General features: G+C 42.1%; 1 protein-coding gene across 3 annotated transcripts in view; it reads right to left on the bottom strand.

Annotated features, from left to right (window-relative positions):
- Positions 1-14,983, bottom strand: part of tiam2a (TIAM Rac1 associated GEF 2a) — a 227,221-nt gene that overhangs the window by 158,765 nt on the left and 53,473 nt on the right. For all 3 annotated transcript variants that reach the window (XR_011355801.1, XM_069931598.1, XM_069931599.1), the window contains one exon: positions 13,151-13,307. Coding sequence is in view for 2 of the 3 variants with exons in the window: in XM_069931598.1 (XP_069787699.1) it covers positions 13,151-13,307 (157 nt within the window). In the remaining variant the exon portion in view is untranslated. The remainder of the gene's footprint in view (positions 1-13,150; positions 13,308-14,983) is intronic.

Here is a 14,983-nt window from a genome sequence, read left to right as displayed (position 1 = left end):
CGTAACTTTTGTCCCTGCTGTCTGCACTCATTTGCGTAAGCATAAGCTGGAACCCAAAGCTCTTCTCTTGCTTGACAACTGTCCCGCCAACCTATTAAGCTGCAATGGAAATGTCAGAGCTTCTTACCTCCCAAAGAACACTGCATCTAAGATCCAGGCCCAAGATCAGGGGATCATCTCCATGTTCAAGCAGAGTTACAGGTGTGAATTAATTTGTAGAAATGTACACAGATCAACAACGCTGGAAGACTATCTGAAAAGCATGAACCATCTCCATGTTCAAGCAGAGTTACAGGTGTGAATTAATTTGTAGAAATGTACACAGATCAACAACGCTGGAAGACTATCTGAAAAGCATGAACATTAAAGAAATTTGCCACTTAGGTGGGAAGGGCTGGGCAGTAGTCAGATCCTCGGGTGTGGAAAAAGGTTCAGGATCCAGCCTTTTCATCACGAAAATCACGAAAGATGAAGATGAGCAATGTACAGCTTCAAAGGTGAAAAGGTGGGTGAGGCTCAGAGGCTGTTTCAAGTTAGCAAAGAGGATTTTCACCAGTGGAACTCTGCTGATGACAAATGCCCAACATACAAGCATCTGATGGACTCCAAGATTGTCCGTAACGTTACTATAGCACCAGTTCCCAAACCACAGCATGACAATGAGGAGCCTCCACCTCCACCTCTGAAAGTGTCTAAGGCTAGCCTACATTGGGTGGAGACCCACAGGAGACGGACCACATAAAAATCCTCCAACTCAGAAGCATTATGTATTTCACCTGCTGCCAGTGACATGCTGGATTCAGGAAACGAACACTAAATTGTCTTTTTAAGAAATAAAATAATGATTGCAATAAATAAAAAATGACTTCAAATACAGGTATTATATATGTGGTTTTTTTTTTGAAAACGCTGTTTTCATGATCCAGATTTAGCACAACGCCTCTTTTCTCGCGATCCAATTTTTTGGACCTGAACCATCGCATTATAATGGGGTTTCACTGTTCAAACTGGCTTCACATTCCTGCTAGAAATATTCAAACTCACTACTTGAACTAAATGACAATTACTGCAGATTGCAATTCAGCTAAGACACAAGCTACAACAGAAGGAATCTGAACGCATGTTGGATAGGCAGAGGCTCGCATCACAATTTGTGGCAACACATACACAAAGCAATGCACATTGCTGACACCAACCCTTTCATGATTACAGATGGTCACTAGGTAGGAAGTGAAAACCAGAGGAATCAGAGGCCACTATTCTATTCTAGAACACCATCGACTTCACAAAGATGGATCAGGTTACAACTGTGGACTCAAGTTCAAGGCAATACCTGGCAGTGTGTCTTCACAATGCATATTTTTTTCCTCCTCACATACACACCATCTTTCACACTGTTCTCCCTTCAAACTAAAATGTCAAGACTCCTCCCTCTTAATCTCTGGGTATGCTTTTTTCCAACCAGCAAGACTGCCTCTAAAGAAGGGGCAAGAGCATGTAATATAGGTAGGAGGGACATTTGGCATCTGATCAAAGGGAAGTTGAAATGGGCTGACGCTGTTGGGAGGATGGAGTTAATGTGAGTCAATGACCAGCCTCTCAAAACACTTCATGATAATGGATGTCACAACCGCCACAGCCAGTCATCATTTAGACTTCTTCACTACTGGAATGGTAGTGACTTTCTCAAAGCAAGTGGCTACATCTGCCTGTAGCAGGGAGAGCTTCAGACGTCCATGAATATTCTTGCTAGCTAACATACACAGGTTTGAGAACCATCCAGAGACTCCAAATGGGCCAGTCCCTTTCTGCAGGTTCACTCTCTGCAAGGCAGATCTAATATCTGTGGTGGTGACTATGGTCGCAGATAGGTTTGAAGTTTAAGTGCTGTGTGCTACTTATTGACCTTCTGTTCGAGGTGCACAAAAAATGAATAGAGTTTGTTGGAGAGTGTGCACTGTTACTTAATATTCTGCCTAGTTTTACTTTATAGCCCTGGAAAGCATATATGCCCTACCACAATCACTTGGCATCTGGAACTCAAGCTTGGTTCAGTACTGCCTCTTAGTATCTGTGATGACCTTGAGAAGGATTTCTTGTTTAATGCTGACTTCAATGCCTCAGATATGACCTTCAATAGTGAATGGATCTCAGTTTAGTCATGGTTTCTGGTTAGGGAAACCACTAATTGTTCTCTTTGGCATGAAGTCCCCCACATGTACCCATTGAGGTCTTTTGCAAGTTCTTGAACAAGGACCTCTTTACTAACTCAAAAGAAGTCATGCAAGGGCACCACCTGTTTCCTGAATTCAGCGATGTAAGAGCTTTGATAATGATATAGTCTGTTATCATATATACAATTTAAAATGTGCACAAGCACTGAAAATCTCACTTGCTGCAGCCAAACAGGTATTTTATTTAAAAATGACACCAGTACATTAAATTAAAAAGTTAATAAATACAAAAGATAATATTTGGTTACCATAAAGAAAAAAGGGACAAGTGTTATTTGTATACATTTTGGTTTAACTAGAAATTATAGCATTTTTTCTACAGAGTCAAATCATTTGAGGGCACCATAATATTTTGGACATAGCAATAGTATGTATATTAAAGTAACAGGTGTGTGCTGCTTAACATCCATGATGCATTCTGTGAAATAGGGCATTAAGCAATGTAGACATTATGTGAACATCATATTATATACATTTGAAAGCTATATGGGACACTAGTGTACCTGTAAAATTTTAACTTACAAGTTGGGATCAGTGTGAGGACCGACACAGGGCTGTGAGGGGAGAGCAGAGTAGTGGGATCAGTGTGTGGACTGATAAAGGGCCATGGGGAGAGCATGGGGCAGTTGGATTAGTTTGGGTATACAGTATATAATTTCAAAAGCGATCGCTTTTTCTAAATTGCTGCAGACTTGCTCACGGTAACGGAATAATTATGGGACCACAGACATATGTGGTCGGAAGTTAAGTGGTGCATACATGTAGTCCTACAGTACTTTGTTGCATGCCCCTTGCATGCAATGACTACTTGAAGTGTGATTCATAGACATTACCAGGTGCTGAGTATCTTCACTGGTGATGCTCTGCCAGACTTCTACTGCAACCATCTTCAGCTCCTGCTTGTTTCAGGGGCTTGTCCTCTTACGTTTTCTGTTCAGCATATGGAAAGCATGCCTAATTGGAATTAGATCAGGTGACTGACTTGGCCATTCAAGTATTTTCCAGTTTTCAGCTTTGAAAGACTGCTTAGTTGCTTTAGTAGTATGTTTGGGATCATTGTCTTGCTATTGAAGTGTCATCCAATAAGTTTGGAAGCATTTGCTTGAACTTGAAAAGGTAAAATTTTCTATACACCTCAGAATTCATTTTGCTATCAGCAGTTGCATCATCAATGAAGGTAAGTGTTCTGGTACCTGTGGCAGCCATACATAACCAGGCCATAATACCCCCACCATGTTTTACAGATGACGTGGTATACTTTGGATCTTGGATGGTTCCTTTACACTGCCACACTTTGCTCTTGCCATCACTCTGATACAGGTTAATCTCATCTGTTTACAAGAACATTTTCCAGAATTTTTAAAAATACTTCTTGGCAAACTGTAATCTGGTCACCCTGTTTCTGTGGCTTACTAGTGGTTTGCATCTTGCAGTGTAGCCTCTGTATTTCTGTTCATAGTCTTCTGCAGGCAGTTGTCATTTGACACATCCACACCTGCCATTTGGGGTCTGTTGGACAGGAGTTTGGGGATTTTTCTTCATTACAATGAATTCTTCAGTCATCAGTAATGTAAGTGTTTGTTAGCCTACCAGTTCCTTTACGATGACTGAGCTCACCAGTACGCTCTTTCTTCTTAATGATGTTCCAAACAGTTGATTTTGGTAATCCTAAGGTTTGGGCGATATCTTGTTTTTCAGCCTCATAATGGTTTCTGTAACTTTCATTGGCACAACTCTGGTCTTCTTGTTTAAAAATGTCAACTCCAGACACTAAAGGTGATCAAAAGGTTAGAAGCAAGCCTAGCTCTCTGACACCAGCACAAACAAAGCAATTAAACATACCCGAGTAATCACGTCCACATGTGGAGCTGCATGTCCCAAACATTATGGTGCCCTGAAGTGGGGCATAAAGTATAAAAAAATGTTGTAATATCTACATGGTCAAACCAAACTGTATACAAATCCCTTTTAATAAAATCTGGAATGTGCACTTTAATCACATGTGAATTATTTTATTTCAAATTTAAAACTGTGAAGCACGGGGGAAAAATAAAGGGGAAAAATGTGTCTGACCCAAACAGTATGGAGGGTACGGTCCTTGAGCAACAAATAACCTTAATACGCATATGGAATAAGAAACACATAATGGAAACCAAAGATACTGTATTTGATAGCATACAGGAGCCACTTTTTTACTCCCAAAAAACAGCTCAAAAATATCCCGAGTCTAATATGCAAAGTTAAAATTAGGGTGATAATGATGAGTAAACGCCGACAGTAATCATCATCGAAGCATGGCTCACTTGCATCACCGGCATCATTCATTGGGGGCTGGTGGCAGGCAGTGGGATTGGTGTGGGGGCTGGTGGTGGACTGTCAGGAGGTTCTCCTGGCAACCCGCCACCGGTCCATTGCTCCACTCTCTCCCAGTGGCATGCTGGCCCCTCTGCCTGGGGAAGCAGGCCGGTGTGGGGGGCAGGCCGGTGTGGGGGGCAGGCCGGTGTGGGGGGCAGGCCGGTGTGGGGGGCAGGCCGGTGTGGGGGGCAGGCCGGTGTGGGGGGCAGGCCGGTGTGGGGGGCAGGCCGGTGTGGGGGGCAGGCCGGTGAGGGGGGCAGGCCGGTGAGGGGGGCAGGCCGGTGAGGGGGGCAGGCCGGTGAGGGGGGCAGGCCGGTGAGGGGGGCAGGCCGGTGAGGGGGGCAGGCCGGTGTGGGGGGCAGGCCGGTGTGGGGGGCAGGCCGGTGTGGGGGGCAGGCCGGTGTGGGGGGCAGGCCGGTGTGGGGGGCAGGCCGGTGTGGGGGGCAGGCCGGTGTGGGGGGCAGGCCGGTGTGGGGGGCAGGCCGGTGTGGGGGGCAGGCCGGTGTGGGGGGCAGGCCGGTGTGGGGGGCAGGCCGGTGTGGGGGGCAGGCCGGTGTGGGGGGCAGGCCGGTGTGGGGGGCAGGCCGGTGTGGGGGGCAGGCCGGTGTGGGGGGCAGGCCGGTGTGGGGGGCAGGCCGGTGTGGGGGGCAGGCCGGTGTGGGGGGCAGGCCGGTGTGGGGGGCAGGCCGGTGTGGGGGGCAGGCCGGTGTGGGGGGCAGGCCGGTGTGGGGGGCAGGCCGGTGTGGGGGGCAGGCCGGTGTGGGGGGCAGGCCGGTGTGGGGGGCAGGCCGGTGTGGGGGGCAGGCCGGTGTGGGGGGCAGGCCGGTGTGGGGGGCAGGCCGGTGTGGGGGGCAGGCCGGTGTGGGGGGCAGGCCGGTGTGGGGGGCAGGCCGGTGTGGGGGGCAGGCCGGTGTGGGGGGCAGGCCGGTGTGGGGGGCAGGCCGGTGTGGGGGGCAGGCCGGTGTGGGGGGCAGGCCGGTGTGGGGGGCAGGCCGGTGTGGGGGGCAGGCCGGTGTGGGGGGCAGGCCGGTGTGGGGGGCAGGCCGGTGTGGGGGGCAGGCCGGTGTGGGGGGCAGGCCGGTGTGGGGGGCAGGCCGGTGTGGGGGGCAGGCCGGTGTGGGGGGCAGGCCGGTGTGGGGGGCAGGCCGGTGTGGGGGGCAGGCCGGTGTGGGGGGCAGGCCGGTGTGGGGGGCAGGCCGGTGTGGGGGGCAGGCCGGTGTGGGGGGCAGGCCGGTGTGGGGGCAGGCCGGTGTGGGGGCAGGCTGGTGTGGGGGCAGGCCGGTGTGGGGGCAGGCGCTCTTCTATGCCTGAGTGCCTTATTTGCCATCAAATATGGTAGCTTCAAAGGTACCTGCTTCTCTCAAACATACTAGAAATCTTAGAAAATGACAAAGGAGGATATTTTGACTGCCAAGTCTTTACTCACTGAAAAAGTATTACCTAGCCTAGTCATGTGTTACAGCATTTGTATCACATTTAGGTCTCTCAACTAGGCATTGAAGATTCCATACCACTATTTCCCAGTGGAGGAAACCAAATTCTCGAACTAACAATACTTCACAAAAATGGCACTTCAGTAAGTTCTATGGCACCTTTTATCAAATTTTCTTACCATCAACAAATAAAACTTGATCACTTCAAGGAGTACATTTCTCAAAGCTCATTAAAATAGAATACAGTGGGTTCCTCCCTTATCCGTGGTTTCAAATTCCACTGTTTCAGTTACCTGTGGACAACCGCGGTCTGAAAGTGATCCCACTGCCCCACTCTCTCCCCAGAGCCCTGCACCAGTCTCTACACTAATTCCACAGCTCCATGTCAGTCCTCACACTGATCCCACTGCCCCGTTTTCTCCCCACGGCCCTGTCTGTATCGGTCTCCACACTGATCCCACTGCCCCACTCTCACCCACAGCCCAGTGTCAGTTCCCACACTGATCCACAACCCCGCGTCGGTCCCCACACTGATCCCTACTTACAAATAAAATGCTTACAGGTATACTTCAGTATCCCCATCTAGCTTTGCTAGACGTCAAACACAAACAACGTCACAATTTCACAGAATGTACTGTGGACTTTATGTGGTGCATACCCTGTATAGGGATCAGTACTATCCACGGTTTCAGGCATCCACTGGGGGTCTTGAAACATATACCCTGTGGATAATGATGATGTGTGTGTGTGTGTGTGTGTATTTTCAACATTCAAAGTTCTTTTTATTGTCACGTAATAATACAAAAAAGTCTAATATACATGATGTACTTCAACTTTTGCCTGCCAGAAGGCAGAGTTCCCATGAGCATTGTCCAGTGCCCCTAACAATAAAAGAAAGAGTAGCAAAAGAGACTCCTTGAAAAGTCATGGAGTGACCAATAATTTGCCCTTGCCCAAGCTCCAGATCGAAAACTCCGATACAATCAAAAAGTCTTCAGCACCTGATGACCATCGAGAACCTTCTTTGCCCTCAGCACCCTCTAGAATCCTGGACCGATACGTCGCTCCTATGAGCCAGACTCCATCGGCCCACAGCCTGTGTGAGTCCTTCAACCACAAGTCCAACTGTTCACAGACTATGTGGTCTTTTTCCCCACTGAGCCCTTTGATGGCCTGTTGCCGTGGTCACCTTCCCTGTATGGTTGTCTCCCATGCTTCTCAACAAGGGATGCTCTCCCAGTTTCTGGTGTCCGGCATCATTCCGCTGCTCCCCCTGAGTCTGCAAACCCACATGAAACACTGCCCACCATTGGCACAGTCACCTTAGGCACAGATCTTCATGGTTGTAGGATTTAAAAGAAAAACAGTTGCTCTTTTTCAGGTCATTTAAAGTATGAACGAAGCAGTCTGACAACACCACCATGTTATTTTTCATCTGCAAGTGTAGCCATTTGATGCAATTAAGGCTGGTTTATATTCCAACACCATCCACAATCCAGGCTGCACATTGGCTCACAAAAAGTCTACCTTGTGCAAAATTTAAATTATTAATTACAACACCATTGTTTTTATTTAATTGTACAGACTTCTACATTTCTACCAGCGTTTATTTAAGGTGTTGTCTAACTCGGTTTTTAGGTCACCTTAGGCCAGTATGTTATCTAAGGTGGAGAATTCCTTTTGTCCTCAAAGTGCACATTCACCTCCTCCATTCAATAGAATATAAATTTAGTTTTTATGTTTTCCTTAATAATGTGAGTTTGAGAGTCCATCTACAAGACCTCTTTCAGAGGTGAAAAACATCCTTTCTTACCCTTGAACTGTATTCATTACATGCTATTCTATCCATGCTGAAGCCACCTGCCATGGGTATGGTAGCTGTTAGCACCTTTACAGCGTCAGCGATCGGGACCGGGGTTTGAATCCCGTGCTGGCTTTCTCCCTGTGTCTGCGTGGGTTTTCCCTGGGGGCTCCGGTTTCCTCCCACATTTCAAAATATACCAGGGGAATAGGTTAATTGGGAGGCATGGGCTGAAATGGCCATTCACTTAATCAGTTCGAGACCTCTGTCAGTTCTGACAAAGAATCTCTGACCCAAACGTGAATTCTGGTTCCACAGAGATGAAAGATTTGTTGAGTGTGTCCAGCATTCGATCTTAGGTCTGATTTCCACCATGAGCAGGTTTTATTTGATTTTCTTAAATCAGTCAATGTATCTTTGTCACTATGTTTCTGGCCAAACTACTGACAATTCCATTAATTTTTGTCTCATTAGCAATCTTGAGTAAGTGGCTCTCAAATGTATTATCAAAGTATTACTAAATATGGTAAATACTTGCTATTATAAACATAGTAAAGAACATGTCCTTGTAGGTTAATTTCCTTTGAAATATGAAAACAATTCCAAAATAGCTCTCTTGAATTCAACAAGCTTTACTTTTAATTAACATAAATCATTTTTTTTCAATTATTTTCTGAAAGCCTCAATAAACAAGGCATTTAGATATTTTTATTTCTTTGGTTACTGATTTGAACAATACACATTTATTCAACATACTTATCCATAACAAATTAATATTGGTTCCCTACAATCTCGTTTTAAGGTGGACACATTATTTGTTAATTTTAGATTTCAGTATGTATACCACAATTGTTTTTAGTTTTCCAATCTACAGCCCCTCCCTGGTTATCAATGAGTGCCAATTTGCTGACATGGTCAGCTGATTTTGCATTCATTCAAAAAACAGACAAAAGAAAAATCAATATGGTAACCAAAACATAATTATGAATGGTAACATAAGACAGATAAACAATTTCTTGAAGTGAAGAGCGAGAGGAAATTAGTTCTGCTGTTTGTAGGAATGAATGCATGTATGAATATGCATTTAATAGTATTATGGAAGCTTGTCAATAAATAGGGACATTCATAAGACCTGTCATCGCAACCTTGGATAGCCTGCATAAGGAAAATTCTTGAATCGAAAGGACTCTGGAAAATCATGAGCAAAACATCTACATTCTCCTCAGAGTTCCTCTGAAACCATGAGGAATGGAGAATTCAAAAGTTGCAAGAGGCAAACTTTAATGAACATTTTTTTGGTTATGCTAAATTTAAAAAATAATAAGCTGTAATTTCAGGCCTCAGCATTTTTGAAAAAACACATCAGTTGTACATGCTGGAATCTTGAGCAAAAAAATTACCTGACATACTCAACAGGTCAAACAGCCTCCAAAGGTGGAAATGTCAACTTTTCGGGACTGAATCCTTTATTTAGACGATAAAATTTGAAAACATAAAGGGGGATGGAAACGGAGGATGGGGTCCAAAGGCGAGAAAGTACAGGGGAGAAGGTGTGGCAGGTGGAGAGATAGGGAGAGGGCAAAACCATTAAGATGGGGATGAGAGGGGAGAAAAGTGTGGGAAAGGGGGAGAGAGAGGGGAAAAAAAGAGAGGCTATCTCCTTGTAGGTCGACATGATCTTGCCCTCCTTGTCCAGTCCTTTCCCTCCAATATCTGAGACAGCATTCATGCCCTCCAGTCCTTTCAAGAATTCCAATTCACAAGCCCCACTGCCTTCATGGGTATGCAATCCCTTGACACATCCATTCTCTATCAGGACCCTGCACTTCTTTCCTGAAAGCAGAGCCCTCAAGTCCTCTCTTTCCACCCCATCCGGCACACTATCCTCTGACATATGCACCAACTTCAGCAATGATCCCACTAGTGCCAACTTCAGCAATGATCTCACTACCAACTACATCTTCCCCTCTCTACTTTTCACAGGGACATGTCCCTCTGAGACTCTATCATCCACGCATCTCTCCCTACACAAATTTCCTCCTCCTTAGGCACTTTTTGTTATAACTGCAAAAGTTGTAAGCGTCCCTTCATTTTCTCCCTCACTTCTGTCCAGGGCCACAAATACAATGACATATCTGTCCTTGGCCTCTTTCATTGTCAGGTTGAGGCCAAACATAAACTTGAGGAACAAAACATCATATTTATCCTGGACAACTTTAAACCTAATTGCATGAACATGATTTTTTAAAAAATTAGGTACCCCCCACCACCATCTGATTCCACGGTTTTTGTCTCTTCTCTAAATATTCCTGTGCTTACTTTTTCTCTTCTAACTTTTCTTCATGCCCCCCCTCCCCACAAATAGGTTCTCTCTCTCCACTTCCCACACCTTATGTTCTATACAGGGGTGGACAACCTTTTTTTAAAAACTCACATTCCACCTTAAGTATTCCCTATGCCACAAGTACTCTGTGATTAGTAAGGAATTACTTAAGATGGTATGTGAGAGGAAAGAAAAAGTTTGAAAACCACTGTTTTAATCTTACCTAATTAACTCATTAAGTGCAGAGATTCATAACTCCAAAGGAAATGGGTCAATGATAATTTTTCTCAACCAAAATATTTCAGTAACAATCGGGTCTGAAGCAATGGTTCTCAACCTTCCTTTTCCACTCACATACCACCTTAAGCAATCCCTTACCAATCACAGAGCACTGATAGCATAGGGATTACTTAAAGTGGTATGCAAGTGGAAAGAAAAGGGTTGAGAACCACCGAGTTAGACAAATTGGGAACTGCATTATGAGGCTTAACAACTGTCTTTTATACCTGCAATAAAAGAGTTGTCTACTAGTAGAATATAAAACAGAACAGTACAGGAACAGGTCTTTTGGCCAAAGTGTTTGCACCAAACATGATGACCAAATTAAACTAAAATTCCATTGCTTGCACATGATAAATATCCACTTTGCCCCTGTATATTCAGACATCTATATAGAAGTTCTTAAATATTACTATTGCATCTACTTATACCATTACTTGTGGTAGTCTATTCAGGACATGACTGACTGTCTTTTTCATAATTTTATAAACTTCTATCGGGTTACCCATGAGAAAACACCCCACATTTCTCCAACCTCTTCTTACAGCTTATACCCTTTAATCCAGGCAACACCCTGGTAAATCTCTCCTGTTCTATTCCAAAACCTCCATCTCCTTCATGTAACTGGGCAACCAGAAATGCACACCATACTCCAAGAGCATCCTAACCACATGCTCTCTTCAGCTGCAACTCAATGCCCTATCCAACAAAGGGAGGCATACCACATGCCTTCTTTACCACCTTATCAACTTATGTGGCTACTTTCTAGGAACTGCCAGATTCCTTTGCACATCAATGATATAGAACATTAATTAAAAATATGTATTGAAAAACTGTAATTACACCACACTGATCTGGTGATAGGAAGAATTTCAGCAAATTTACAAAGCTGGTTTCCATTCTATAGGTTGATGATACAAATCTCCGATAGGGGCCTTTAAAACTTGGAGGATATTTACATTTATAAATGCAAATCCTGTTCTACAAAATTGTATTTTGGGATTACAAACACCTTTTTATAATACTTTTTTAATAGTTTTCTATAGAGCCCAAGTAAATGGGTATTTATTTTGTATTGCAAAGATTAATGTAGTATCATTAAGGCTATACATATATACTACGAAAACATTTGGAACACAGGAAAAAGTATGGAGTTCATTTGTCTATTCCAGCATTCTAAATTTTTCCCTTTTCTGTCTTTCAAGTTACTCCTTAAAAGTGTGTCAACACATTCTAATTTCTCCTTATGTGTCTTAATGTGATATTCTGCTTATTGGCACTTCTTTGAAGTGACTCCAATTGTTTTGCAATTTTATAGACATTTAAGAAATGCAAATTAATATCTATAAGACTTTAATAGATCATCTTGTCTATTTACCCATATTTGATCCATTTTCTCCTGATACTCTAATTAATGAAAAATCAACAATAATTTTTTTAAAATCGATCCAGCCTTTGAGAAGTTCAGATTAATATAACAATGTAAAAATAGTTATATTTTCATTTAAAAATTGCCCAATTATATTAATGCGCCCAACTACTCATCTCATTTTTTTCCAAACATTATTTTATAATTTTTCATTAAAAAGTAAATTTTATCAATTTAATCTGGTTTTCATTATTTAAAATTTCAAGTTCCACAATTAATTTGTGAATTTATGTAGTACCAAATCCAATTTCTTGATCTCTGGTTCCAAGAAAGCACTATGCAGGTTTCTTAGCTAAGCATTCTTTCATGCAAGTAGCTTTTAATGATTTTTGCATAAGGGACCTGTATATCATTTCTGTTTTCTCTCTATAAATAAAATGTCTCAATGTGTCTTGGATTCAGTGAATCTCACAATTTACCAATTTAGACCTATTTACTTGTATGCATACCTACATCCACTGAATTAAATAAATTAAAACTAATTGATATGGACAAGTTTCTGGTTCAAAGTCATTGAAGCCTTTATCGAGACTGGTTGATGCAAAGAAAAATTAATTGAAGCTACTCTACCATGATATTCCTGATTAATCAAATGGTTGTTAGAGCACTTAACATAAAACCAACAAAAAGGCTTTACTGTGTAGGAAACAATTAGCAAGTAAAACAAACCCAGCAATTACCCTGTCCTTCATGCGACTTGCCTTCAAAGGCAACCAGGTGGCAATAAAATTGGTGTTGGGAAAAGTTAGGGCATTAAATGATAAATTGAGAAAGAAATCAACATTGTTGATTGATAAAAATGCTCAAAAGCAGGGGTAGGAATTTATGAAAATCAGACATAGAGGATTCAAAAAATGTACTTCACATCTTTTATTATACATTAAGCATATTATTATATTTGAAATTTGATCCATTCAAGTGAGGATAATCTTGGGCAGGAAAATTAGAGCACTTTCTAAATGGTGTAGTCCCAGTGAATTCAATGGGAACTATTTCATGTCATTTCTGCAAAGTTTAGGGAATTTTATGGGAAGACTGTATCACATCTCTCTCTCTCTCTATACACACACACACAAACACACACACACACACACACACACACACACACACACACACACACACACACTCACTGTCAGTCAGTCTGACAAGTTTACATCGGCAAAAGAAGCCAAGAAAATAGATTACAAATGCATGCAAATTCAAAAAGGGCAATTCCATCAGCTTCAAATCCCAAATTGTTTTAATTTTCACTTAACCCATAAATATTAATTTATGCTGCAGCTGCAAGACTGCTACCTGGCGTGTTGCTGCTCACAGTTGCTGCAGTACTGGCAATAGCAGGGGTAACAGAGGGCGGTGGAATCCCTGCAGCCAGATCCAGAAGTGGCTGTATGACCTCACTTTTGAATACACCATTCTTCTGCCACAGGTTCAGTACCCGCACCACTTTGCTCTGTAAAACACACATGGATTGGCCATTAGATTTAACTAATAACCACCAGTAGCTTGACTACTTCACATACATAAAAATATTAGCAAAATTCTTCAAAAGGAATAAAAATTAATGATTCTGTTTTGGAATTTATTCTTAAAGTAACCTGGGCAACTGTTATAAAATTCAGTGAAATTGTTCTTCCGATGGTTTGTAGAATTGCCATTTCTGGGGTTGTTGTAAAAGGGCAAAGAAAAATTGAGAGATAAAAGCAGTACATTGCAAAACCAAATGAATCCAGAGTATTCTAATCACAAATTTAAATAAAAGGTCTACAAATTCTACTAGCTCATTAAAGAGAACCTAGATGGTTATACCCAAGTTTCTTCTGTAATTCTCGATGATTAACAGCATAATTCAAGCCCAAACTAAAATAAGTTTTTGACTTCTATGCTGTTATGGACCTTTTGAGGGAAAACAAATATCCCTGCACAAGAAAATTCAATTCTAAAGTTATGCTATCCAACTACAAATAAGTCTTGTGATATTAAACATGTGTCATACTCCTCTAATAATTTATAGAATATAAGATTCATCTCATGCACTAAGACAGGAGAAATCCCAGGTTCAATTCTAATATGTTCTGAGTAAGCTAATTCAGGATGAAGAATGTTCTGATAACAAAAGGAGTTGAGACCAAGCAAGCAGAAAATACCACTTGTTCCTCCTTGGGTTAAACTAATCTTTTATACCCAAGTCTCAAGGCAATGCAGAAAAGATACTTCTGTATCTTTTAAAAAGTAGATTGTGCCTTTTCACTCAGTAAAAACAGACCCTTAAAATCATTTTGGATGTGACTAATTTAAAAAAAATGAAGCCCAAATACAAAATACTCAATATATTAATATATCACTAAAATGGAAGTTAAGAAAATATTTTCACAGAGTTTTGAGAGCATGGATTTGGTTGTCACATGAATCATCAATTCAAATTTAACGTATTTAAGGGTAAAAGAGTTTTAAAAATTGGCTAAAATCTCAGTAATACTGGAAATCTAGATTTATAAGATTGGGGGAAAGCAAGAAAACGTTTTGATTGAGTAAATGAATCCTTCCCAGAGACAACAGCATTACAGACTAAGATGAAGACATCAATAGAAATATACGTGCAACTTAGTGAGAATTATTGTTAACAATGACAAGAGGGAAACATTCTGGCTTTTAATGCTATGACTGTAATCAGAATTTATTGTAAAATATCATCCATCCTAGAAGCTGTTCAGAATGAATGCCAAATGTATTGCTCTAGAATAGTTCAATTTAACCAACGTGAAATTGTGCCAAAGCCCCAGGCTGAATGGATATTCAATTTCCCAACAGTTAAATCACTTTGCAGCATTGTGCATTATGTGTCCTGATTTTATATAACGAGTTCCAATATACAAAAGAATGAAAAGTAAATGGTTGAGTTTAGACTAGAAGAACAGTAAAAACACAACTCCTCCATGCTCCACAGATGGCAAACCAATGAAACATCTCCCTTTCATTCCTTTAATGGCATCTGACACTCCCTATTATGACTGCTACACGATGCCAAACCATTTTATATATTTGTAACAAAATTTTCACACATTTTACAGAATAGTCTTGCAAATAGTGTGTTTTAGCATCTTAAAAGTTAGTTGAATGCTAGCATCA

This window comes from Narcine bancroftii, chromosome 4 (genome assembly GCF_036971445.1).
Source record: "Narcine bancroftii isolate sNarBan1 chromosome 4, sNarBan1.hap1, whole genome shotgun sequence".
Classification (NCBI taxonomy): Eukaryota; Metazoa; Chordata; class Chondrichthyes; order Torpediniformes; family Narcinidae; genus Narcine; species Narcine bancroftii.
Note: the sequence above shows the minus strand (reverse complement) of the source record. Positions and strands in the feature narration are given on the sequence as shown.